We start from the raw sequence: 27985 nt of genomic DNA on the forward strand, positions 1-27985 counted from the left end.
TTCTATTGCTGGTATCTATTATTCTACTCTATGGTCAGAGCTCTTCCTACTTCCTACTGACTGCCACCTAGTGTCAAAAAATAAACTATTTTACTTCTCTCTTCTTCTTTATATTTTTTTTCCAATCAAGTGTAAAAAGACATGGTTGGACTAGAAAAGGCCTATTACAGTCTTGATTTTTTGTACTAATTTTCATATTAACCAGAAAACTAAAGTGTTATCTAAACATTATATTGTGTTGTGGTAAAACTCCAATAAAATGTGGTGGATGACAGCGTGAAAACGGGTGCTACGTAAGTATAAGTCAACCAAATTTATATTTACGTCTGCTTCAAATAATTGTAACCAGTCGAAAGCCTTTTTATATTTGTCGACTAATATAGTACATACCTGTCTGTCAGTAGATTGACAGGTATTTGTTAGCTATCTCAGAAAAAGAAATCAGTCGTAATTGTTACCAAAATTTATTCCATCAGACAGTTTATTTTACGTTTGTAAAGTGTTAAACAACAGTGCCATGATATAGAATACAGAAACTGTTAAGGTAAGAATCGTGGCTTCTATATTTATGGTACAAAAAAAAACATGTTTTGGTTTGCCCTTGTTTGATTGCAAAATCTCGATTCCTTTGTCAGATGCATGCACTTTTACTTTTTCGTCATTTAGAGGCTTCTGTCGTTGTGCCATTTCCCGCTATTTCGTAATTTATTTTACATTGTGGGGTAGGATTTTGTAGAAAGTTATCTATTGGTTAACGATTATTTTTTTTTTTTCTAATTACCATATCTCTCGTATGATAATTAGCCAGTTTCTATTCGAATTCATTTATGCTATTTCAAAATCTCGTCAGTTTATTACATTGTAACTTGGCGACGTAAATATATTTGAATGCACATTTTTTATTTTGTAACAATAGATAATCTATTAGTTTTTTTGGATAAATTTGTCAAAATTTATACAAAAAAACTAATCGATTATCTAAGGTCTTATAACATAGTTAATTATGGCACTTCTAAAAATAATATAAAGGAGTGATCCACTAGTGGTTCCTAACTTACTGAATCATAGTGGTGTGCCAATTCTAAAAAACCATGACTCAAGTTAAAACTGTAGTAACTCAAATTGAACTTGAGTTAGTAAGCAGAAACTGAGTATATTATTGGTTAGAAATAATTTTTTGGCATATTTATTCTTCTATCCAACTGTCTGTTAGGACAATTATCATTGCAAAAATTTGTAGGTAGGTTTTATTTCAAAAAAGTTTTTAGTTTCCACATATAAATTACACCTTTCTCATTATACATACATCATTATACATGATAGCCAGTGGTAACAATCATTTTTGTGATTGATAATGGAATGAATAATCCACATGCATTAACGGTTTACACTGAGTAGGGCACCAGTGGAGGATCATAAAAGTAGGACATAATGTCTGGTCAGTTAGCCCATTGTGGCATATTCTCCAGTTATTTATCATGGTGGTTTCCAGGGAAACGGTGTGGTGGTCAATGTGTCATGGTACATGGCTATTGGATCAAAGTGGTAACCATTGTCTGTATTCATAAACTGTACCATGGACATCACATTATCTTGTTACACCTGTGATACCACACATACGTTTCTATTCTGGAGAACTAAGATATTTTGCCTTATATCTTGTTCAGGTGGTTGAGTAATAAAATACAGGGTTGAGTAACAAAAGAATAGAATAGAATAGAATAGAAAATCATTTATTCAAATAAATTTAATTTAAGCACTTTTGAATAGTCAACATTTTTTTAAATCTACCACTTATTCGGAAAGCTGTCTCATCACAAGAAGAATAAGCAAGAAACTTTTGTATTGCTCTTTTCAACAATCCTTATAAGTTCACATTTTACAAGTAGAAACGTGTGAATACAAACTACCACTATATATACAAAAGATCAGAACTGATGTCTGTTCAAGTGTTTTATTATGTATTCCATGTTGTTATGTATGTATATAGGATATATAGGATGTGACTGTTGATTTATAATTTAGTGAAGGGTTAGTAGTATTGCCAGGTTTTTTAGATAGACCCGTAGCATTATGACCTGAGTTCTCTTGTGCTCTCCCTAGGAGCAATTGTTTGTATTGCCTCAGAATAATAATAATAATAATAAAGACATTTATTCAGCATTACAGTATGCTTAGATGCTATTTATCTTATATACTATATAACTTAAAAGTTAAAAGCTAAAACTAGTAACGCTGAATGTGACTCCCACTCAGTATTTATACTGCAGTATACATATACCACAGCGCTGATTTTCAGTGGGGCCACCACACATGAGAGAGTGTACTTAAATATTACTAAAGAAAATAAAACGTTAAAATTAAGACCATTTCATAAATAGGTATGAAAATGTATGTAAAGATAAATGCAATTTTAATTAATGTATGTAGTAAATTAGGTATATTGTTATGTAATGAGATAATTTATTATAATAAAATTTATTAATGATATTTAAATATATAACGTACATAAATGGTGTAGCTGGTACATGTTTTAGTATATTATATTATATGTGTTTTGTCTTATTATATTATATGTGTTCCCTGCTACAATGATTTTTGTTCTTTAAAGACGTGAGTGAATAATTTATGTTTGAAAGAATAGAGTGTGTACTTTCCAAAGGAGATATTTCTGTTTTATCTATATTTCTCTCTTTCCATTTATCTTATTGCAAACATTTGTATTCATAAGTATGAATGTTTGTATCAGTGTCATGAATCAACCATTCTATGTATATCATGTATGTATTCAAATAAATGTATTGAGTATTTGTATTTGTCTGCTATCCATAACAAGAGCTCTTCTTTGCTTGAAACTAGAAATAATAGTCCAGTACAACACATAGCACTGTGTGTTGTACTAGAAATAATAATCTATTTCTACTAGATTATTATTATTATTATAATAATAATAAGACTCTTTATTTAAGCTTTTGTTAACTTTACAAATTTATACATGTGTTTATGCAGTAACTGTGGTCCTGTTAGTCTATATTTATTTATTTTTTTATTTTTCTCCACATCTAAATGTCAACAGTCTGTCATATGACATAGGCCTCCTCCAAATATTTCCATAGCGTTCGGTCCCTTGCACTCTCAGTCCAAACATTTCCTTCAGTGGATTATTATTATATTTGTTACTATATTATTATTTAGTAACAAATATAATATAGAGTATCAAGTAAACGATTATGCAGTAAAAACTCATCATTCTTTATCAGTGAGGGAGAAGTACAATTTGACATAATTATATTGAAAAACATTTTCTACCACGTGAATACTCTACCATTGGTAGATAAAGCTCCAGGTTAGAGAGAGTACTTATGTGTATCAGTTGTCAAGGATTAAGTAACAATACAGTTTTTTTTCTTTTCAGAACTGACAAGCCCAAGAATCAACTGTGTTGTACATAAAAAATAGGGACTCAATCCAACAAATTATGTTATTGTAAATATAATCTAAACTACTGTGATCTCTTAGTGTTGATAGTGATTTTTTTACGCAGTCATATGTTAAAAGGCATTTGTGCAATTGTTTTTTTTTTCTCTTTATATATGGTATTGAGACACCATGAGTTCAGCCAGTGCAACTAGTGGGAAGACTCAGATGCCGCTCAAGCAAAAGGACTTTGATCTGGTAAGAAAAACTTATTTTAAAATTTTATTTCTATATTTAATTATATTTCTTTGGATAAAGTTATCTTAGCGATTACCTCTGTCTTACATATTTAATCTGCCAAATCGCTGCTTTGTAAACAGTTCCAAGTTTTTTTTTTAATGCGTATGCGTTTACGGGTGCTAACGGGGCATGAGTAGAGGATGACATAAGGTCAGATCAGTTAGCCCATCATGACAAATCAGGAATTTATCATGATGGTTTCCAGGGGGTGGTCAACCTGACTGGTACATTGCTAGCAATGGGGTCATCAGTTCACATCACTAACAATCCCCTACCCCCTAGCAGTTGGCGGTTGAGATATGGCAGTGAAATTACTAGATATGGAAGCATGTAATTTTAGTCGCCAGAAATGGCAACGCATAAGGTCTACAATGGAGGTCACATGAAGCATAAAGTAATGGCTCATTGGAACAAGTACCATGATCATCCACATGAAATTGTCTTGTGACATGTGTGGTAACTCTCATGTATTATTGTGTATAGTCATGAGTACTAGGGTACTTTTAAGTTTAGCTCCATTGACAGTTGAGATATGGCAGTCAAATTATAGGATATGGAACCATGACTCCTTAGTCGTTTGGATGTCTGAAGAGTGAGACGGGTTACTCTCAACAAGGATAATGCTAAAACACAGAACTAAACCATAAGACAAACAAGTTAAAAGTTTCCTGTTATTGTACAACCATTTACTGTCAGGCGAAACATCAGTATGTTTATTAGTACTTATTATTTTACTTATTTCATTGAATTTAATTTCGTTACGTCTAGAGCAAGTCTTTTTTAAATTAAATCACACATAAAAGCGGGGGAGGATTGTCACATTATGTGACAAGAGGGTTGGAGGGGTTCTAAATTTCGTCACGTCACATTCAATAATTATTAATCGTCATGTTTTCACCACCTTTCATATTCTAACTCTCTCTCACACTCATATATTCTATCTCTTTTACTCATTAATCTTCGTTTACATTCCCGTCTGGCATACCTAATAAGTATAAATATTAATGAAAGTAGTCGAAATTATACATATATTTATGTATATGTATATACTAGCTCTACCCGCGACTTCATCCGCGTGGAATTTAACTTTATTTTTCTAAAACATTAGCTATCTGCCAAAAAAAAGTCCATTCAAATTCGGTTCAGCCATTTCAGAGATTAGCCGGAACAAACAAACAGACAGACACAAAAATTGTAAAAAGTGTTATTTTTGGTGTATGTAGATTCATGTAATAAAAAACGGTTATTTCAATATTAGGTACAAACAGATACTTCAGTTTTATCTATACGTAAGTATAGATGTATAGATAATATATGACCACACCAGGGAATGGGGAGTCTGATAAATGTCATGAACTGTGAAAAGGATGGGGGTGGGTAAAAAACACGAAATAAGTTCACTTAATTTATTGATAGTTTATGTGAATAAAGTTATAAATATAATTTTCCCATTAAAATTTAGGTAAAATAATCTAAGAAACATTGCCTTCCTTCTTTACTAGTTGGCTAAAAATACATTCACCAGAGAGACGGGGCTCTAATTAATACAGTTGGTAACTTAATTAATGTTAACACAGATCACGTTTTGCATATGTACTCATTTCCTCACTCACGACCTTGAAATACAGAGCTAGTCTAGTATAATTGTATTTATTGGGTTAGGTCAAATAAATACAAACATTAAGATTTATTTTTTTATAATCCGGCATTAAAAATACATACTGCCCTAAATTTTTATACTTTTACGATCAACCCCTATTCTTTAATAGCGATATTAGTTTATATGGCAACACAACGTTTGCTGAGTCATCTAGTTGGACTGTAGAAAAAGCGGTTGAATATTCACTACGTTCTGTCAACGTAGTAAATATTCTTTTTCTGTTTATTATATAAACTAGCTACTCGACCCGGCTTCGCACGGGTGTACATGTATTATGTATATAAACCTTCCTCTTAAATCACTCTATCTATTAAAAAAATCGCTTCAAAATGCGTTGCGTACTTTTAAAGATTTAAGCATACATAGGGACGGACAGATAGCGACTTTGTTTTATACTATACTAGCTACCCACCCGGAATTCGCACGGGTGTACATGTATTATATATATATATATATAAACCTTCCTCTTGAATCGCTCTATCTATTAAAGAAAATCGCTTCAAAATCCGTTGCGTACTTTAAAAGATTTAAGCATACATAGGGACGGACAGATAGCGACAGCAACTTTATTTTATACTATGTAATAATGAAGTCGGTTAATAAAGCAAAATATGAATTTTATTAAATTCAATCGGTATAAATCCAAATTCTACAGTCTAACTAGTTGACCCTGCCAACGTTGTGATAGTGGACTGTATTAGGTATAATGTGAGACACGTTTCATGCTGAGGTAAATGTGTGTATTCAGCTTTTAGGAGAAAACGTGATACAGAGAATATGGGACTAGAAAAACAAACGTTAAAATATAAAATACAATGAAAATATATAAAAGCAACTTCTATAAAGTAAACATGTATTTGAATAATGGTCATTTACTACACATAGGATAAGCTTTGTATAGTATAAAATGAAGTCGCTTACGCTGTCTGTACGCTTACATCTTTTAAACTATTCAACGGATCTTAATACAGTTTTCAGCAATAGATAGAGTGATTCAAAAGGAAGGTTTATATGTAATATATGTGTGTATGTATACAACAAGCCGAGAATGTAAAAGATTTGTAATGCATCCGTGCGAAGCCGGGGTAGGGTTAGTTTGAAATAAATCTGCGATCATTGATGATGAGGTAGTCCGATATACCGCTATATGAAACTAATAAACTATTAGACATGTTGAACTAATTCGTCCTTATTTAGCATCTGCGTAGTCGGTTAAAGGTAACCCAGAACGGTGAAACCCGCGCAAAGCAATCAGTCCGCCTACTTCACGGCACAGATTACTGACAATGCCATCATTGTTTACGTCAAATGCTGACTAAAGTGACCACCACTTGTTTTGAAAAGACGGACAAGTCTCAATGGAAAGAAAAAGAATAAGTTTTTTTGACAACTAATAACATGAATATAAAATAACAATAAAATTATAGTGTAATGTAATATGAACTTTATCTCCGCATTTAGGTTCTCATCTTGGCCGTTGTGCGTGTAGAGCCGATAAAATTATACGTATAGGTCATAGAGCGCAGCGTTAAGCGATTTTAAGATATCATATTTGCACACATTGTTATGATACGGAGAATGAGACAAAAATTTCATCAAAGGTCGAAGTTTCAAAAAATCCGATCAGTCAAACTCGAGTTTCTTAGAATCAAAGCGATCGCACAACATGTGATCTGGTGTGTAAACAACACACCGGTAACAAAACTAGTTAATTAGCAATATGGCACACAGCATATGCTGTGACTGCTTACTGTCAGCGCTGTTATTCTGTGTAGTATAATCTATATACATATAATAAAACTGTAGAGTTCGAATTTCTGTACATACACCGAGTCAGAGGGATGTTAGAAGTGAAATACAGAGACATTTAGATATTTTTTCAAAATTATAATATAATCTTTACATAGTATAAAATGAAATTGCTTCCGTTGTCTGTTCGTTTACATCTTTTAAACTACGCAACTGATTTTAATGCATATTTTAGCAATACATAGAGTGGTTCAAGAGGGACAGTTATACTTATAATAATACTATATAATACCATGGGACGAGCAGCTATTATATTATACAATAATACCGCAAATTAATAATAATAATAAACCAGGACAATTCACACAGCGCCAAGTTATATAGCATTTGTGTCATGGGTAATAGAAAACTGATGGAAATACTTAATTTTTATTAAATAAATACATCCTTTATGTAAATAGAAAACACAGCTTCTTTTTAAATTCAACAGAAACATACGTTACAAAGTAATTAACGACTACGCAGACGAGTTTGTACAATATCTCTTCTCTTATAGGTGTTGAATTGTTCTTTTTGACAGCTATTGTTTAAATAGAACATATTACACATGTAGGCATAAATAAATATAACGTAGGACTGTCCTGGAAAATTTTGAATGTTTGGTGACACCAATACCATTGTGATACGTAGCTAATTTGTTGTAACTGTACTAAGCATTACTGTTTGTTTTAGGACTCATTTAAAACTAAAATTAGTGTTATCTGTTTGTATTTTTTGAACCATACTTAGAATACACGCAGGATTTTAGGTAAAATGAAAAGTCCGTCGTGATTTAGTAGTTTAGTACCCTTTCCTTATATCGCAATGTCAGTTTACATCTGTCTAAAGAAACTGTTTTCATAGATTTTTGTGTTTTATGAACTCTCCAGTGATGGACACATCAATAACAAAAAAAAATATTTAAGACCCGAGTGGCTTAAAATAGGCAGTGAAATGTAGCTAGACATGCATTGTGCCCCTTTTTAAGAAAATGCGCGGTAAAAAAGGTAAATGTATTTTTTTAAAAGATGATAGTGGAATTGTGCACTTGCCTGCGCTAACGGTTGACTAGCGGGGCACCAGTGGTGGATGATGAAATGAACATGAGGTCAGGTCAGTTAGCCCATCGTGACAAATTCACCACGAATTTATCACGACTAACTAATTAACGATAAAAGAATTAAAAAAAAACACTTAACAGTTTGTCATTCAAATTACACAAAAAATTAAATAAATATTTGTCGAACGATTTCATCTTAATATTGCCAAATTGGAAGTAAATATGGATTGTATGTGCATTTTTTTTTGTTTGTTTAGTAGTTTTAACATGAAAGCGAGACGGACAGACAGACAGAGTTACATTCGCATTTATAATATTAGTAAGGACATGATGGTGAAAGGATAACAAACAGACAAACTTTCGAACTTATAATATTAGTTGGATAGATTGCTTAACCTCGTAAATCGACGTCGACTGCAACTTATCTGTGAGCGCTTTCACTAATATAAAAACAGAGTATCTACGGAACACCGAATTGGGCAAGCGCGATGTGCTATTGACCGATTTTCCCATTCGGTCTTGGATTCAGTTCTTGATCTATTTCTTGTACAAAATCAATGTTTTTACTGTTTTTTTTTAATCCTTACTAATATTACAAATGTGAAAGTAACTGTCTGTCTATCTCGCTTTCCCGTCGAAATTGCTGAACCGATTTAAATTTGATACGCAGACATTCCAGACCATGAGGCAGGAATACTACTAATAGGCTACTTTTTAATACGAAAAAAGGGTTGTAAGGGGTTGAAAGGGGCGATAAAAAGATGTTAAATCGGTTTAGTAGTAAAACTACTACTAGCGTGAAACCTCGACAGTCAGAGTTATTCTCATATTTATAATATTATAAGTAAGGAAGTAAGGTTTAAAAAAATAGGACGGAATTGGTGGGTGTAGCCAATAGAAAGAAAAGTTTATAAAATGAAACACGAACTCATTTTGTAGATTGGGATTTGTATACGCGAAATATCTTTAATGCAACTCTGGCAGTGCGCCAAGTACACTTGATTTGAAAAAAAAATATCATATCCACGAGTATATACTGTGGTATTTTTAGAATATAGTAACACACTACGTATGCAAAGCTGAGAATACGTGAATGTGATTTTTGATGTAACTTTCGTTCGATTTTTTTATAGAAGGTGCTTATGATTATCGCTTTGGTAGGTCTTGTATCAGGGATGCCAACTGTACAACGTAAAACAAACAATTTATGATCTTTAATAAAAAAAAATACTGTACGCTATAAGGACGTGTCTTGAACTGTACATTTCTCTAAGAGTTTTCTGTAAGAATATCCATGCTCCGAACGCAGTTTAAGCACATTTACGTGAATCATCGCTCGATCTTTTTTTTCGAACTATTCTAATGCTATTGGCCGCAGATGGCCTTTACAGCTTCACCGGACGATAGGGGTGGCACTCCAAACCCGCGGAAGGACTTATGTAACGGCTGAAGGCTAACTCCAGCCTGACCGATATGACTTTAGTCTGAGGTCCCCGCTGGGGGTTCGAATCAGTGAAGAAATTTGCTATATTTTTTTTTAATTTAGCTTATTGCTAATCATACATGAAATTACTTTGTCATAATATGTAAAGTTCTATTAAATTACATTCCCTGCTACAAGGCATAGACTTAATATTAATAATATGCCAAAATGTCTGTGCATATGTTACCTTTTCACAACTAAACGGCTGAACGGATTTTAATGAAAATTCTCATGAATATAGCCTATATTATCACGTACAACATAGGTACACGTATAATATATTTTATATATTTAAAAAATATGTTTGGAGGGTGTGAAATAGAGGATTAAAAATTACGCAAATGAAACCACGGGTAACGACTTGTAAATTCATATAATGATGAATAAAATTTTTATTGTACGAACCCGCACACATTGGAATCAAGACTTTATGCTAAACTACTATACCACTGAGGTCGTTTGCTAGTTTGAAAAAGAAATAAATTAGAAGCTTAGATCGATGACGCAAAGGACAAAAACTATAAGTGTAAAATGACTCTCGTTCTAACGTCATAAATGTTAAAGCGGGATAGTTGATGTGCTGTCTCGCTCTCACATAGATGGGTATCTTTCACGTAATAGGTTATTATTTCCATCACAAATAGCTTAGGGTTGTTATTTTCATTATATTTTCTACATACAATATTGAACTTTTGGGATATAAATCAATACCCAAAGTTATGACGCTCTCATAAATAAAATATTTAATTTTTTTTTGTTTTTCAGATATGGGGTGATCTGCAAGAAGGTATTGAAAAAGTCTACAAGAGACAATACATGAGCAAAGAACGATACATGGGATTGTATACGTATCCTTTTTAATTGAAAACGCTTTGATTTTCTTACACTTTGTACAATGTCGTCGGTGTTAATTTTTTTTTTCAGAGTACTCTAGTGCTGTGAAAGGACAGAAGGCCAACTGCCGCTTGACGGATACGACTTTAGTCTGAGGACACCGTTAGGCGTTCGATTTGAATTCCTTACTAATATCGTAAATGCAAAAGTAACTCTGTCTGTGTGTCTATCTTGCTTTCATGCCAAAACTACTGAACCTATTTAAATGGAATTTGGTACACAGATTGTCTAGACCTTGAGAAAGACTACTTTTTAGTGCGAAATCTTTTAAGCAAATAGAAATAGAGAATCATTTATTCAAATAAACTTAAATAAGGTTCAAAGTTAAAGGGGAGATGAAAGGTTGTATAGGAATATCATCATTTTTAAAGCTTAAAACATATTTACTAAAAAAAATGCACGTAAGGAGGTAAAATAAAATAAGTGATCGTCATTTTTGAAGCTAGAAAGATTAAACTTTTTACTTAGGGTTTTTTTGGGTTAGATACTAATATTATAAATATGAATGACTCTGTCCGTCTGTCAAACATAATACATCTTTAGGTTATGGTAAAAAATGGGACGAAATTGCGCGCTCATCTAGTACAATACAACAAGGCGATGTCAGTTCTGTTTATGAGTTCTCAGTAATAATTCCTCAACTATATATATAGTCACGTATATAACTACTGTACGTCGGTACATCACCAGAGTTCAAGTGGTTCCACATCGAGTGGACGCAACAGTGCCAGCAACGGTGGTCGTTTCGGTGGCTGCAACTATGGGAAGAAGCAGGTATGTCCGTCCTTTTCTTTAGAGCTTTTTTCCTAATTTGCAAGAATGGGATAAAACACTCCTATAGTTAACCGTTAGAACAAACTTTTAAAATTTTAATTTAAATATTTTGAATGCACTCCCCACATAAATATCAGTTTGGCCTATGGTTGACCTGAAGAAAATACCTCACCTTGAGGTATATTCTCCAAGTCAACCGTCAAAGTCCGTCATTTGTTTGAGTTCACCTTTATTTGAGTACAAAGCGTTGAAGTTTTAACAAGTAGATAAATAAATAACCCAGGACGATTCCCATAGCGACATATAGTCCCAAGCATAATTTGCAATTAAGCATAATTTGTTTTATACTAAACAAGGGATAGAAATACTTTAATATATATTTAAAAATACAAATATAATATAGATAGGAAACAAACAGTCTTACTCATACTTGAATACAAAGGAATCGAACCCGCGACGATCGGAAGTAAGGACGTTTTTCCGAACTGTTGCCAGCAGCTTGCCTTTACAGCTTCATAGAACGATAAGGCCGAGTGCAGATGGCACTCCTAACCCGAAGGACTATGGGGCGGCTAAGGTCAACTCCCGCCTGACGGATACGACGTGAAGACACCGCTAGGGGTTCGATCGATACCTCGGTTTAGGCCGTCGTAATGTCTATCTCCATTTCAATTCGACGGGGGATCGATCGGAGGATATAGTAAGGCAATGTGCTAAAACGCTAGATCACCGGGACAGTCAATATTAGACAAGAAACCTAAACTAACAAAGAATATAGTCGTATTTTATTCTGTCGCGATAAATATGTAAGTTTTCACGCAATTACCCAATTCGTCCATGCGTAAATAAGTACAAGTGAATCGCTACGTAACGGTTTTTTTTTAGATATGGAACGGTGCACCCGCTTTCAGTATGTGTATTTATATTTCTGTATGAATCCCTGGTGATGGGAATATCTTTAACAAAAATTTTTTGGAGAGACGGCGGTAGTCTACCATTTGCGAAATGTTTGCATGTTTACTACTACTACTATATAGAACTTAGTAAAAATTGTGTTACGTCCGATACGATCCCTCCTGGACACCATCATGATAAATTCCTGGTGAATTTGTCACGATATGCTAACTGACTGACCTAATGTTCATCTTATCATCCTCCACTGGTGCCCCGCAAACGTAAACCTTTAGTCCAAGAGGGTGTACCGTTGCATTGTCATCCATGTAAAAAAAAATTTGTCAGCTCCTTCGCCATTCCCTTAAAAAAAGTATATATTTGAAAGAATATTGCTGTATATTTTCTTCGGCAATTCGCCGGTTAATAACTAGTTATTCATTAAAAAACCGTTACGTAGTCACCTCGTTTTATGTAATCTTCAATATTTACTAGAGCTGGCAAATTATCATAAATCACAATGGAAATGACGAAACGTTAAAAAACCGGTTAATAATATGAGTGGATTCATCAGTTCATGTAATTTATTACACCGAAATACATAATAATTACGTCATAATACCTTCGCAACTGTGATCCCAGTTGGGGTAGTCAGTCTTGTTAGAATATAATGTTAGTTAAGATAGCGAAACTCTTGATAGATTTATATTGTTGTTATTGGTCTTAACACGAATATTTTAATGGTAAATAAAGAAAAAGTAAACTAATAAATATAAATAATGTATATTGAACATATTTTGTTTTTAAATAAATGGGATTTTGTATTATTTTTTAATTTTATAATCCTATTTATTATATATCCCTGTCGTACTAGTCGTAAGTCGTAATTCTCCATACGTCCCATTCATCCTAAATCTTATACCTCTGATTCACTACCTTAACATCTTAATTAACATTATAAATTACATAGATAAAATAGACATAAAAATATGTTAAAGAACACCTGTATAATTACAACAATTGTAATATTTTTTTAGAATAAAGAACAATTTTATCCCTATTAGTTAAATGGTTTCAGTTGAGAAGGACTGGCAAGGAACTCAACTACTGTTTTTTTTAAGCCAGTTATTTGTTTGGGTGTCTATGCCTAACATTAAATTGATAATCCCGTACATGAACAACTAATGTTAAGCATGCGTTAACTGATTTCTATTTTTTTTTCTGTACAGTTAAGGTAATATAAAAAAAATATGTTTAAAAAGTGTATATTTTTTTATAGAGTGGCCAAGTTCAGGGCGGCGCTCAACTCGTCGGCCTGGAGCTGTACCAGAGGCTGCGGGAGTTTCTCAGGATTTATCTCATTAATCTGCTACAAGTTAGTATAGTACCAACAAACTATTGATATGTATATCATAGACCAGTGTTGCCCAACGTGGAGCCCATGCCCCACAGAGAATACTTTTATTTTTAAGGGGGCAATTCGAAAATGGAGTCGGTACGAGTATAAGCCTTTCACTCCGGACTATTTGAATGCAATGCTAGAATACGGTGTCAAATTTAACGATATAATAAAAATAATCGTTTTATCACAAATTAAAATAATAGATTGATATAGAAAAATGTTTATTTAAAATTGTTTGAAATTTGATTTTTAGAATTTCATTGTTTTGAAAATAGAAATTACTAGGAAATTGTTAATGAAACATAGTAATTGCTTTTTTCAATAAAAGTTTCCTAGTGATATCTTCCTAAAACCTATCACTTAAGTTTCTTAAGTGAACAGTTATAATTTTTTAATATTAAATATGATTTAAGGCTAAATTAAAAAAAAGTTGGCAGACATTTGCATAGAGTATAGGCGATATAATATTTCCCTACGATCAATAGGAGTGGAACTGCAATAAAAATGTAGCAAAAATGGGCAAGTGTGAAGAAGACGAAGTTGCACGGGTCAGCTAGTAAATATATATGTACAATCTTTGTTCTAGAATGGCGCCGACCTGATGGATGAAGATGTCCTCGCTTTCTATACGAAGCAATGGGAAGAATACCAATTCTCGTCCAGGGTACTGAATGGTGTCTGCGCTTACTTGAACAGGCATTGGGTGAAGCGCGAGTGCGAGGAAGGGCGTAAGGTAATTTTTATTTTTAAATTTTCGCATTACAAAATATCTCTAAAGTAGATATGTAACATATCTTATTAATATTATAAACGGATTTTGATGAAACTTTACAGTAATGTAGTAATAGTATATAATATAATATAATACTAAAGTATAGTAATATATACATACATCAGGATGACATATAAGCTTTAAATTTCACGCGGTCACAGCTAGTAATATACATTTGTTAGTATTCATTATTGATTTGTTTTTAATATGTATATTTGGAATTACTAATAAAATGCCCACTAATCTTTGTTTGCCCTATGGTTGACTGGGAAAAAATGCCTTATGGTCCACCATATGCTCCTTTATTTTTGAATTTGTGGATTAAAATTGTAATAAATAAATAAATATTAAAAAAAAGATGATTAAAATGCCATTACTTGTACTAAATTGCTGTTATAAATTCTTTCAGGGGAGATACGAGATCTACCAGCTCGCCCTTGTGACATGGCGCGACAACCTATTCCAGCGTTTGAATAAGCAAGTCACGAATGCTGTACTTAAATTGATTGAAAGAGAACGCAATGGAGAGACGATCAACACCAGACTTGTTTCTGGGGTGAGTGTTAATTTGTTATCACATATTATACATGGAAAAACCTAGACAAACTATCATACTCATGAATAGAAATGTTTGTGTCATGCGAGGAATCGAACCTGCGACCAAGACGGTTTAGCACACCGCCTTACCACTGATTTTGTTTATTTATATTTTATTTGAAGCCAACGGCGTTAACAATTTGCAGTCACAATATTAAAACTAATTATAAATTCCAATTAATTGACATTACATTATATTAGTACATGCATTACATTAGCATTAAAAACAAGAAGGACTAAATATGAACTGTATAAAATATGGGAGCTATATGTATCGTAACATTGGCAATGAAAAATTTATTCTAAATAGTTTATTTAAAGGTTATTTTTATTCGTATTTTCTTAAGACGACTATTCTAAATGTATACTATATTACAGGTAATCAACTGCTACGTAGCTTTGGGTCTGAACGAAGAGGACCCCAGCGCCCGAGGTCAGAATCTCGCAGTGTACAAGGACACCTTCGAGGCTGTGTTCCTTGAGGACACTGAAAGATTCTATACTAGAGAAAGTACAGATTTCCTCAGAAACAATCCTGTTACCGAATATATGATTAAGGTAATTTATCTCATATTATTATTATTATTATTACGGAAGACGCAGCGTGGGAAGGCCTCCAGCGAAGGTGGACTGACGACCTGATCAAGATCGCTGAAAGGCGTTGGATGCGAGCAGGACCGATCGTCGTGGAGATCTTTGGGGGAGGCCTTTGTTCAGCAGAGGACGTCTTCCGGGCTGTAATGATGATGATGATAATGATCTCATATTAGCTGCATTTAATACGCGCTTTCACGCAGTAATCGACTTTCACGCAAGAAATGTTTTTTTTTCGGACTACTCTAATACTGTTGGCCGCAGATGGCATTCCAAACCAACTCCTTCCTGCCTGACGGATACGATGTGGCTTGTACAAAGCAAATTCTACATTCTGTATATAAAAATAAAGTTTTATTTGTATATAATGTTGGCAGGCTGAACAACGCCTGCAAGAAGAACAGCGAAGGGTACAGGTGTACCTGCATGAGACAACCATGGAGCGGCTCGCCAAGACCTGCGATCGCGTGCTTATAGAGAAGCATCTGGAAATATTCCATGCCGAGTTCCAGGTGAGTAACAAGGAGTTAATTAGTGTTTTAGTCGAATTTGCGTTCTTTCAGAATGTCTTTTTTGTATGATTGGTGATGGAATAGTGCTAACGGTAAAATCTATATATGATGAGCATGAAGTCAGGCCAATTGCCCATTATAGCGAATTGATCAGGAATTAACCGCAATGACTTTCAGGGAACGCAAGGAGGTTGACTAGACAAGTACATTATAGATGAGAGACTAGATTACAATAGATTAATCGAAATATAATTATAGATTTTAATTGTAACTGCTTGTTGCACTAGACTGTCTGACTGTACACAGTCAGACAGTCTGTTATTAACTAATTAAAATTGGAAGTAACACTATCAGTTTGTTTACCTTTTTTTTATAATTATCTAATATTAATATTTGTACCTATATATTTACACATGTAAATTTTGCAGTTTGCATTCATACAAAATAAAAAATGTAAAGTTGAACAATCTTTATTTAAAACAACATGAAAATTTCTCGCTCGTTCTCATTCGAAAATAAAAAAATCAAAAGTGATGAAATGACTAATCAAAAGTTATTTAAGTTTATTTCAATAAAGATTATTTCTATCGGTACAGAGTATTGTGAATGAAAATATTTCATTTGTTAAACAGAAACTCTTGGATGGTGAGAAGAACGCGGACCTGGGCCGCATGTATAATTTGGTGGCTCGTATTCCGGACGGACTGTGCGAGTTGCGGCGGCTGCTGGAGCAGCACATACACGTGCAGGGGCTGCAGGCCATCGACAAGTGCGGCGAGTGCGCTCACACGGTATGTAGTCACTATACTCAGTCGCATTGTGCTCAACTCCAAAATACTCAGTACCATCTCACTCAGATACTCACTGCTTAGCTTCACTTCACTCAGTTCCATTCCACTTATTTTCATTTCGCTCATTTGTACTCTATTCAGATCCTTCCCACTTAGTTTGCACTAAGAGCTACTCTGCTCAGTTCCATTTCACTTAATTCCATACAACTCAATTCTACTGCTCTTAGCGCAACTCCACTTCGTGCCACTCTATTCACTTTAATTTCAATCAGTTTTATTCTACTTAGCTCCATTATTCCATTTTATAATTATATTTATAGTAATTCCACTCTACTCATATTTCAAAGTGTTACATATTGAGTGATACCATTAACAACTTAAGTTAACATCAGATATTAATCCATGAATATTGAAATAATTGTATTCTATGTTTGTCTATCTTGAACAGGATCCGAAAGTATATGTATCGACGATTCTCGAGGTTCACAAGAAGTACAACGCACTCGTATTGATCGCGTTCAACAATGACTCCGGATTTGTGGCGGCGCTTGACAAGGCTTGTGGCAGATTTATAAACAGTCAGTAATCTTAATTATTTTTTATATATACAAATATTATAAATGCATTTAAAAGAAAGTGTTGTTTAGATGGTTATAAGAGCAGAGGGTAGAGGAAGTCCGAAACAGAATGATAGACGATATAGCAAGAAATAATCTGCTAAATTTCACCATCGCACTCCATGCCAGAAACTAAAATACCAATCTGATCATCTTGATGAATGCAGATCTCCAACATGCGTTTTTCTAGAAACTTTTTACCACGTACAACCACATTGTTGAATTACCTTCCAAAAATGCTTTTCAAAAATTTCCAAAAAAAAAAAACAATAGTACTTTTCCCCTGGGCTACTAGTATATTTTTTTTGTTATACATTATAATAAAAAAATAAATTGTCTAACAAAATATTATGTAACAGAAATGTCTTGTATGGGTTTTATAGTAATAATAATTTATAATTAAATTAATATTTACATTTTCCATTGTTCCGTGGTACATAAACCAAATGTATTTTGATGTTATTCCAGGCAATGCAGTTACCAAAGCAGCTAACTCGTCATCTAAGAGTCCGGAACTGCTGGCCAAATATTGTGACCTGCTGCTTAAGAAGTCCAGTAAGAATCCCGAGGAGGCTGAGCTGGAAGACACTCTCAACCAAGTGGTAAGACAGACTATTGAAATATATACTTAATACATTACACAAATGAGATAATATGTAGTGTCGTGTCTCAGTGGTTTGGTACCCTGAATTTGCACAGAGGTCGACAGTTAAGTCTGGCTAACGCACAAAAAAATCTTGTGTCAATTTATATTTCTGCTTTTCCGAATAATTTATCTGTGAGTCAATGAATTACTCTCAAGAGGTCGAGATAAAACAAAACAAACATAATGAAAGTGTCGTGATTCAGTAGTTTACTACTCCTAATAATGCCAAATTGGTCGTCAGTTCAAATCAGGCTAAAATACACAAAAACAATGTCAATATATATTTCTGAATTCTGGTTAACAAAAAAAAAACTTAGTGTTTATTTATATTTCTGACTCTCCTATGCTGAGAATATACGTTATGAAACCAAAAATTAACCCGAAAGTCATTGCTGGCTATGTACCAAAAATATCTATTGCTAATAGTCATATTTTTTTTTAAAGGATAATAATGAAATGGTGCCCCTGCCTGCGCTAACGGTTTACGCTGGCGGGGCACCAGTGGAGGATGATAGGATGTGAGACATGAAGTCAGATCAGTTAGCCCAACGTGACAAATTGACCGGGAATTTATCACGATGGTTTCCAGGGGGAACCGCGTGGAGGTCGACCTGACATGGTACATTGCTAGCAATGGGATCATTAGTCCACATTACTAACAAAATCCCCTTCCCCCTAATAGTCATATTGGTTGTGATGGTATGGGTATGGAATGGAATTTCAAAATGCTCTGTCTATAAATTAAAAAACAGTCTGTTTTCTTTCAGATGGTTGTCTTTAAATACATTGAAGATAAGGATGTATTCCAGAAGTTCTACAGCAAAATGTTGGCGAAGCGGCTCGTTCAACACATGTCGGCTAGCGACGACGCAGAGGTAATCTAAATATATATAACTCAAAGGTGACTGACATAGTGATCTATTAACGCACAGCCCAAACCACTGGACGGGCTGAAATTTGGCATGCAGGTAGATGTTATGACGTAGGCATCTGCTAAGAAAGGATTTTGATTAATTCTACCCCCAAGGGGATAAAATAGGGGATGAAAGTTTGTATGAAATTTTGACAATTTTAAACCGATCGGGCTGAGACTTGAGAGAAGCTACTATGCAGTAGGCATCCCCTAAGAAAGGGTTTTGATAAATTCCACCCCTAAGGGGATAAATTATTGCGAGCGAAGCCGCGGGTAAAATCTAGTTTTTTATATGACTACAATGACAAACAAGCTGACTATTAGGCACATTGATTTTAGAATAAAAAGTAAAATCCATCACATGTAAGAGAACAGCATAGGTATATATAGTATTTTAACAGAAAATAATTTTGGATATCTTTTATGCTACTATTGTTTACTCATTGTTGAGCTAAAAAGTACATTAAGTTCTAAAAATTATGAATTTTTAAGAATGTTTCGTTTTGACAGTAATTTCGCCATCTACACTGAAATGTTAAAATATTTTTTTCTCATTTTCGACTGCAGAATCGAAATCAATCACTGATAACTATGCGATAAATAACGTATTTTTTTTCTTTTTACTTACAGGCATCAATGATCTCAAAATTAAAACAGGCTTGCGGATTTGAATACACCAGCAAATTACAGAGGATGTTCCAGGTAATATACTTAATTTTTCTTTCAGAAGAGTATATTAAGGTTTCATTAGGGTCGGAAACGCGCACGTGACCTCTGATGTGTAAGGCGTCCATACGCTACGGTAACCATTTACCATCAGATGGGCCGTATAGTTGTTTGCCACCATCGTAATATAAAAAGAAACGAATTCTACTTTCTATAGAAAAAACATTTATTGCAATGAAATTAATAGAAACGTTATTTATATTGTTTGGTTTGGGTCTTAACACGAATAATTTTATGGCTAAAGATATTTCTCTTCTCCTCCTCTCTCGACGTTTCGACTAGGTTGCACTAACTGTGGTTACGAGGCGACTGGAGTAACAGCGATGTCAATGTAGTTATTGTCAGCAGTTTTTTTCTTTTACCATCACTAGATTGTTCAATAAACATAGCACTCACGATATACCTACACTTATTGACTGTTGATGCTACTGAACTTTGTTTAAATTTTTTTTGACTGCATTCTAAGCTATTATTTCAAAGGGATATTTTTTAATTTCAATCGCCTCCCGTACCGTAAGTGCATTTGAATACTCCTAAGATAACCCTATATTTGAGTAAAATAATTGTAATTTTGACACGTGTTTGCTTAACACTTTTTTTAATTATTAACCCGAATTGAAACACTAATGTGATGTTTATTTATTAATACAGTTCCTTGCGAACAGATTAAACGGAAAACAGATTAAAAAAACAGTGGGTTTAGGGCTGGTGTATATACGTGTGATGTATAGACATGTAATTTTTTCCCAGGATATTGGAGTATCAAAGGACCTGAACGAAAGCTTCCGCAAACACATGGCGAAGAATTCTGAACAACCGCTCCACATTGATTTCAGCATTCAAGTGCTATCGTCTGGTTCCTGGCCTTTCCAGCAGTCTTCGTCCTTCCAGCTGCCTACAGAGGTCAGTAAAATAAATCTAGGCATACAATTTGATATAATATTTATACCATAGTACTACTACTAGCAGACCGGCCACGCGTTGCTGTGGCTAACAGTTTCCTTATACATAAAAATAAAATTCAATAAAATAATATTGGGACTTTAAATTGAGATGTAAGCTGTCCTATCTATCAAGTTCGATCAAATTGCACACTATGTGCAAATCAAATTTGCAATCGGTTCAGTAGTCTAGGAGTCCAACGCAGACAAACAACGTGACACGAAATTTTTTATATAAAGATAATTATATAATTATACGGAATTAAACAATATGATTATTATAATGCTTAATATCAAGTCGTTTTCTAAAAATATGTGATGTATAAGTGAATGCAGTATATGTTATTTATGTTTTGTATTGGTTTGTTTGCACAGTTGGAGCGGTCTGTGCACAGATTCACTTCGTTCTACTCGTCGCAGCACAGCGGACGGAAGCTCAACTGGCTCTATAACATGAGCAAGGGCGAGCTTGTCACCAACTGTTTCAAAAACAGGTCAGTACTGCCAACTAGGTCGCAGGTTCGATCCCTTACACAGTTGTACCGTACATTCATGTTCATGGTATATAATTGTTTATATTGGTTTGGGTGTTTTCTATGTATAGTGTTTATGTATTTACGAAAAAAATATATATCTATGTATTTGTATCAGTTGTTTAATAACACAAGATTTAGCTTTACTTGGGTCTACATGGCGCTGTGTGAATCATCCTGAGATTATTGTTTTTATTATATTTTATATTCTTGAATTTTTTCGGTGTTATTAGTACGGGTCATACTGATGAAGTAATACTAATATGTTTAATTTATTGTTATTCAGTCTTCCTGCAGAAAATTATGCTTGATACGACAGGTGTATAATATTGCTGTTTGTTATTATTTAGATTATTGTATTCATAAGTTCGAATAATTTTTATACATACATATACAACACCCAGACTAAATCGGTGTTTTATATGTATATTCAGCATGTATTAAAAAAACTAAGTATATCTATGAATTGTCTAGTACCCATAATACAAGCTCTGCTTATCTTGGGACTAGATAGCCCAAATTCATCAAGAATTTATCACGATGATTTCCAGGGAGAACCGTGTGGAGGTCAACCTTACATGGTAAATTGTTCGCATTGAGATCATCAATTCACATTACTAACAATCCCCTTTCCGTGGGAAATCTTTAGTATTTATATAGCACAAATGATTTACGTTGACCATATTTAGGTTAGAATTGATGTTTATAATATTATTTGCAGATACACACTGCAGGCGAGTACCTTCCAGATGGCAGTCCTTCTACAGTACAACGACAATACCGCGTGGACCGTCCGCCAGTTGGAGCATCACACAGGGATCAAGGGTGACTTCCTTCTGCAGGTGAGCAGTTTGTATTTTAAGCATACGGCGGGCCCGATGGAAAAGTTGTACACAAATATAAATAGTATTATGAATGAAACTTGTCGCGCCGGTGGTTCCACCCTTGTGTAATGTATACCTTATATGTTATTCTGATGTATATATATTATTGGAAACTTTCATTAACAGTTCGGTAGTTTTTACACGCTCTTTCGCGCTCGAATAGTCTTATGTGTGATATAATGTGCATGTAAATGTAGTGTTTACTACACCCGAGAGTCAGAAGAAATGTAAATTGACACGCACACAAATCTTTTTTTTATGGTGTCAGCCGGATTTGTACTAACGACTTATTGGTCGTAGTACAGAGTAGTAAAACAAGTAGCTTGTCGGCTGAAATAGATGAGGTAGAGATACCCACGCAGACGACTTTGAACAAAGTCTCCTTAGGTAAGAGATGAAATCGTTAAATTGTCATGTGCTGTATCGTATGCTAGTATTGTTTTTAATTGGTGATAATGGAGTGGTGTACTCCCCTGTGCTTACGGTTTAGTGGAAGATGATAGTATGGGCATGAGGTCAGGTCATTTAGCCTATCATGGTAAATTCATCAGGAATTTATAACGATGGTTTCTAGGGAGGACCGCGTGGAGGTCAACCTGGCATGGTACATTGCTAGCAATGGGGTTATTAATCCACATAACTATCAATACCTTACCTCCCTATGTGCAGGTATTACAAATACTACTGAAAGCGAAGTTACTCGTCTGCCATGATGACGAGTCGGAGCTCACAGAATCATCCGTCGTGGAATTATACTTAGGATATAAGAAGTGAGTATTATATGTATATATTTTAATATATTGACTGTAATAAATTAGTGCTAGTTGGTAGTTTGTCTTCACATATTTTAACGTTATAACAATTATTTAAAAGAGCAACACGCAAGGTACTTGCTCGTTCTTCTTGATGAGAAAGCGATCCAAATGAGTGGTAGATTAAAGAATATAAGTGTTAAAATTTAAGTTCATTTGGATAAAGAATTTTTTCAAAACAGAAACAGATTGTATTCAAAACATGAAAGTTTTTATCCTTTTTACGGAGTATGAAATTTCAGACATTTATAAGTTTATATATTTTTATAATTATGCATGAAAAATATATTAAATCAATAAAATAAAATAAAATATTACACACACTGCCACTATATTACACGACTTATGTCCAATGTCAATGTTAAATATTATTAGCACAGATAACATAATATTACATACAGATACCCCATCCCATACAAGAAAATGGTTCCTTCCTAACTCGGGCTATTCTTCGGGCTATTTTATTTCGCCACCGTAGCCGCTAGATGTCGCTAGATCTGAAGCAGTTTGGATTACTAGTGGGTGCTTAGTAACAAAGCATGAAAATAGATGGCAGTCAATTCAGTCTACATGACATCTGTTTTGCAAAGATATGTATATAATAGATATGTAGGTAACTGTATCGTGTACCTCATTAGGGACGATTCAAGATTCAATGTAAATGTGTAGGTATAATATCGTTAGCCGACACTCTGCAGATATGGCTTATGTGCCAATGTATATACCTATTATGTTATGGTTTATTTTACATTCCATGCCTATTTTTTTGATATGTTGTAACGCGTCTGCGCTATACGTATAGCCTGATTTTGATACGTTTATACTCGTACGTATCAAAATCGGGCTATACGATTTTTTATTTCAATCGTTATATGTATGAGACTGATTTTAGCTACAATTAATTTACTGGTATATACCTCATGTATTCTACGATGTACCCCTCTTTTACCTAATGAGAATTCCGCTATATCTTATATATACATTTTGTATCAGTGTTAGTTGCCATATTTCTCCCACATTTTGATGAAATTTGATATGTATACTTGCCAGGTCTGAGGTAGGGTTGTTATCTATTTTTTATACCCCTAAGTCATAGGGGTGGCCTACCCCGAAAAAATATTTTTTTGTATTATGGACAATTTTTTATTTATTTATAATGTTACATTGAAAATACATACACGCCTAAATTTTCACCCGTCTTTCACCAACCTCTATTTTTAATAGCGATATTCTTATAAATATTATAAATGCTAAAGTAACTCAGTCTGTCTGTTTGTCTCGCTTTCACGCCAAAACTACTGAACTGATTTAATTGAAATTTGGTAGACAGATAATGGAGACCCTGAGAAAGGCTACTTTTTAATGCGAAAAAGTATTGAAAGGGGACATGAAAGGCTATATGAGGATATCGTAATTTTTAAAGTCAGATCTTGTAAGATTAAGTGAACAGGGTCGGTCTAGGTTTTTCATTAAAATTATGAAAGAAATGTATGTACCTACATTAAAATATAATTTTTGAAATGTATGAGATGTATGAAAGAAATGTATGTACCTACATAAAAAGTTCATTTTTGAAATGTGTGAAATACATTTCATACATTGAAAGAAATGTATGTATGTACCTACATTAGAAGATAATTTTTGACTTGTATGAAATGTATGTACCTACATTAAAAGTTCATTTTTGAAATGTATGAAATGTATGAAAGAAATGTATGTACCTACATTAAAAGATAATTTTTGACATGTATGAAATGTATGAAAGAAATGTGTGTACCTACATTAAAAGATAATTTTTGACATGTATGAAATGTATGTACCTACATTAAAAGATAATTTTTGACATGTATGAAATGTATGAAAGAAATGTATGTACCTACATTAAAATATAATTTTTGAAATGTATGCACCGTACAATAACAATACACGTTAAACATCATACCACAGAGTCATACGCAAGTTAAAAACAAACTGCTATGATATTAATGAGAAAGGAAAATCAACTTTATGGTATTCGAGTTAGGGTCGATTTCTCTCTTTTTTTAAATACTATTTTAATCTTACCAGTTGCCAGTATTCGAGACAGCTACGATTCGTACTCGATATTTTAAATTATTATGTAATCGATTTTTCAGTACAAATGTAAATAACCAACGACACTAATAATGTACTACGATATTCCGTTCTTTGAAACGGAACACTGCTATAATACAAAATAATGAAAATTTACTGTTCACAACGACTCATTAAAAGCATCATCGAATAATGCGCTGTAATAAAATCCTGTTATCGATTATTCAAAAAAATCGATAATACATGTATTTATTTTTAATATGACAACACTTCATACATAAGTATTATTGGAAATAGTATTACTTGCTTGTTCGGCTATTTTTAATTTACTTAAAAAAATTTTATATGTTTAATTTACAATAATAATATATTAAGTGCTTATTATTGGAAAATATAAAAAAGACATTTAATTAGGCCGATACAAATGACGACAATGCCATCTATGAAAGCATTTTGAAAACATTGAGCCCCATATTAGCACTGATTAAAGTGTAATTAAGTACTGGAAAATAACAAAATGAGTAAATATATGAAAATTACTTTACTAAACGCATTATTTCATTTTAACATGTATATATAACTTTTTAAAAATTGATTAAACATTTTTGAAAACACAGTTTTGTTTTTTAAAACGTTTGCAAAACTATGAAGAATTCCATCGATACCAATCACGCCATCTATATGCAACTTTTAGCAATAATAATGGCTACTTCCTCATTGAGTGCCACTGTTATTAGTAATCAAGAGTATTCAAGAGAATCGAGTATTTCTGTGCTGTTACCAAAGTAAAATAATTAATATGTGAAAAAAATAATATCGAAAAGTGGTTTCGCTATTCTCATTTACAAGCTTCGAATTACAGTACAGCGAGTTGAAAACTGTATTAAAGTTGAGTTGTTTAAAAGATCTAAGCGAACAGACAGAGAATGCGACCATTTTATACTATATAAAGACGACACTGTTTGGGTTAAAGTTGTATGAATTAATAAATAATTGCGATTGTGTTCCAGTAAAAAGCTTCGCGTCAACATCAACATACCTCTGAAGACAGAGCTGAAAGTGGAACAGGAGGCGACACACAAACACATCGAAGAAGACCGGAAGATGCTAATACAGGTATGTTGTAGTTCATCCGACAGACCCAGTACACCATGCACACCGCCTTATGATGGTCGCGGGTTCGATCCCTCGCACGATACAAACACTTGTAGGCATTATTGTAATTTACTATGTATATTATGTGTAAGGAAAAATGTTGGGGCACACAACGAACTTATTAATAAATTTATCGAAGGAAAAATAGATGGAAAGAGACGAAGGAGAAGACCAAGACATAGCTATACCAAGCAGGTTAAGGAAAAAGTTGGAGTCGTGTCGTATCAACAACTAAAAAGATCGTGCATGGTGGCTGGAGCTCCACCGACAAGAGCACAAGTCTTAAATTATGAATGAATGAATTATGTGTTAGTCTTCTATTTACATACTTGAGATAGTAGAACCTAATTAACCAAACATAAAATTTAAATAAATTATGGTCGAATTTCGACTGGTGTATCTTATCTTAAGTTATATAACTGTTATAGATCTTGTTGGTTTAGCGGTTAAGCATACAGCTTTACTTCCGATAGTCGCGGGTTCGATACTTCTCACGGTGCAAACATTTGTATTCATGGATATTATTTGTATCGGTCTGGGTATTTTCTATGTATATTATGTATGTATTTACAAAAAAAAACTAAGCATCAGTTGTCTTGTACCCGTAACACAAGCTCAGCTTACCGTGGGGTTAGATATTAATAATAATCTCAGGACAATCCACACAGCACCATCTAGTCCCAAATTAAGCTAGCTAAAGAGTCCCAAGTTAAGCTAGCTAAAGCTCGTGTTATGGGTACTAGATAACTGATACAAATACATGGATTTTTTTTCGTAAATACATATTGTACTGAGAAAACACCCAGACTGATACTGACAATCATAGTCATAATGGCGCTGTGTTAGCTGTCAAGGGTTATTTATTTATTTATTGTTTATTTACAGGCGGCTATAGTGAGGATAATGAAGACCAGAAAGACCCTGAAACACCAGCACCTGGTAGTCGAGGTCCTCAATCAACTGTCGTCGCGGTTCAAGCCGCGAGTGCCTGTCATTAAGGTATATTTTCCCTGGGTCTTTTTATTAAATACCAGCTGTACCTGCGATTTCACCAGCGTGCAATTTATAGCCTATATATTAGTAAAGTTTCATCACAATCCGTTCAGTAGTTTTTGCGTGAAAGACTAACAAACATCCATCCATACTCACAAACTTTCGCTGTTATAATGGTAATAATAAGAGTAGTAATATGATTCAATGCTAGTGACTTAGGATATATGCACACATTAAGACATATATTCGACTGTTGCCACTTACCATCAGGTGGCTCGTCTACGTGCATGATGAAACAAAAAAGAAAGTAATGTAATAATCGACGACCTCGGTCTAGTGGTTTAGCACACCGCCTTACTTCCGATGGTTGCGGGTTCGATTTCTCGCACGGCACAAACATTTGTATTCCTGAGTATGATTGTTTGTATGGGTCTGGGTATTTTCTATGTATAATATGTATGTATTTACGAAAAAAATGTATCTATGTATTTGTATCAGTTATCTAGTATCCATACCACAAGCATAAGCTAGCTTAACTTGGGTCTAGATGGCGCTGTGTAAATTGTCAAAAAAAATAACATGAAATGTTTGTTCACAGAAATGTATCGACATCTTAATAGAGAAGGAATATTTGGAACGCACTGAGGGTGAGAAGGACACGTACAGCTATTTGGCGTGATTGGCCACTCGTCGGCACACTCAATATAATTATATGATAAATGAAATATAACAATATTATTAACTGGACGTTTTTATT

At 33.8% G+C, this 27985-nt stretch overlaps 1 protein-coding gene across 2 annotated transcripts; it reads left to right on the plus strand.

Moving 5' to 3' along the window:
- Positions 1–46: 46 nt before the first annotated feature.
- LOC131855397 (cullin-1) lies at positions 47–27957 on the plus strand. 2 transcript variants are annotated; one of them, XM_059206677.1, is made up of 21 exons: positions 47–293; positions 3416–3675; positions 10474–10556; positions 11256–11376; positions 13547–13642; positions 14256–14402; positions 14851–14997; positions 15417–15596; positions 16010–16144; positions 16777–16935; positions 17384–17513; positions 18021–18154; positions 18966–19073; positions 19742–19813; positions 20588–20740; positions 21154–21272; positions 22033–22153; positions 22865–22965; positions 26091–26196; positions 27121–27234; positions 27827–27957. In XM_059206677.1, exons 2-21 carry the CDS (start codon positions 3610–3612, stop codon positions 27905–27907), a joined length of 2373 nt encoding a protein of 790 aa, XP_059062660.1. In that variant the 5' UTR covers positions 47–293; positions 3416–3609; the 3' UTR covers positions 27908–27957. The 2 variants fall into 2 exon arrangements, with proteins under 2 accessions (XP_059062660.1, XP_059062661.1); XM_059206678.1 differs by lacking the exon at positions 47–293 and adding an exon at positions 391–544.
- Positions 27958–27985: the final 28 nt, after the last annotated feature.

Source organism: Achroia grisella, unplaced genomic scaffold, assembly GCF_030625045.1.
Source record: "Achroia grisella isolate CSIRO2021 unplaced genomic scaffold, CSIRO_AGI_Agris_v1 utg1360, whole genome shotgun sequence".
In the NCBI taxonomy this organism is placed as follows: Eukaryota; Metazoa; Arthropoda; class Insecta; order Lepidoptera; family Pyralidae; genus Achroia; species Achroia grisella.

Bases quoted from the DNA above. Each gene is read 5' to 3' on its own strand.
- LOC131855397 (XM_059206677.1), top strand. From the start codon at position 3,610: ATGAGTTCAGCCAGTGCAACTAGTGGGAAGACTCAGATGCCGCTCAAG. The intron at 10,557-11,255 runs GTATCCTTTTTA...CTATATATATAG, and splicing joins CGATACATGGGATTGTATAC to TCACGTATATAACTACTGTA. The intron at 15,597-16,009 runs GTAATTTATCTC...TAATGTTGGCAG, and splicing joins TTACCGAATATATGATTAAG to GCTGAACAACGCCTGCAAGA.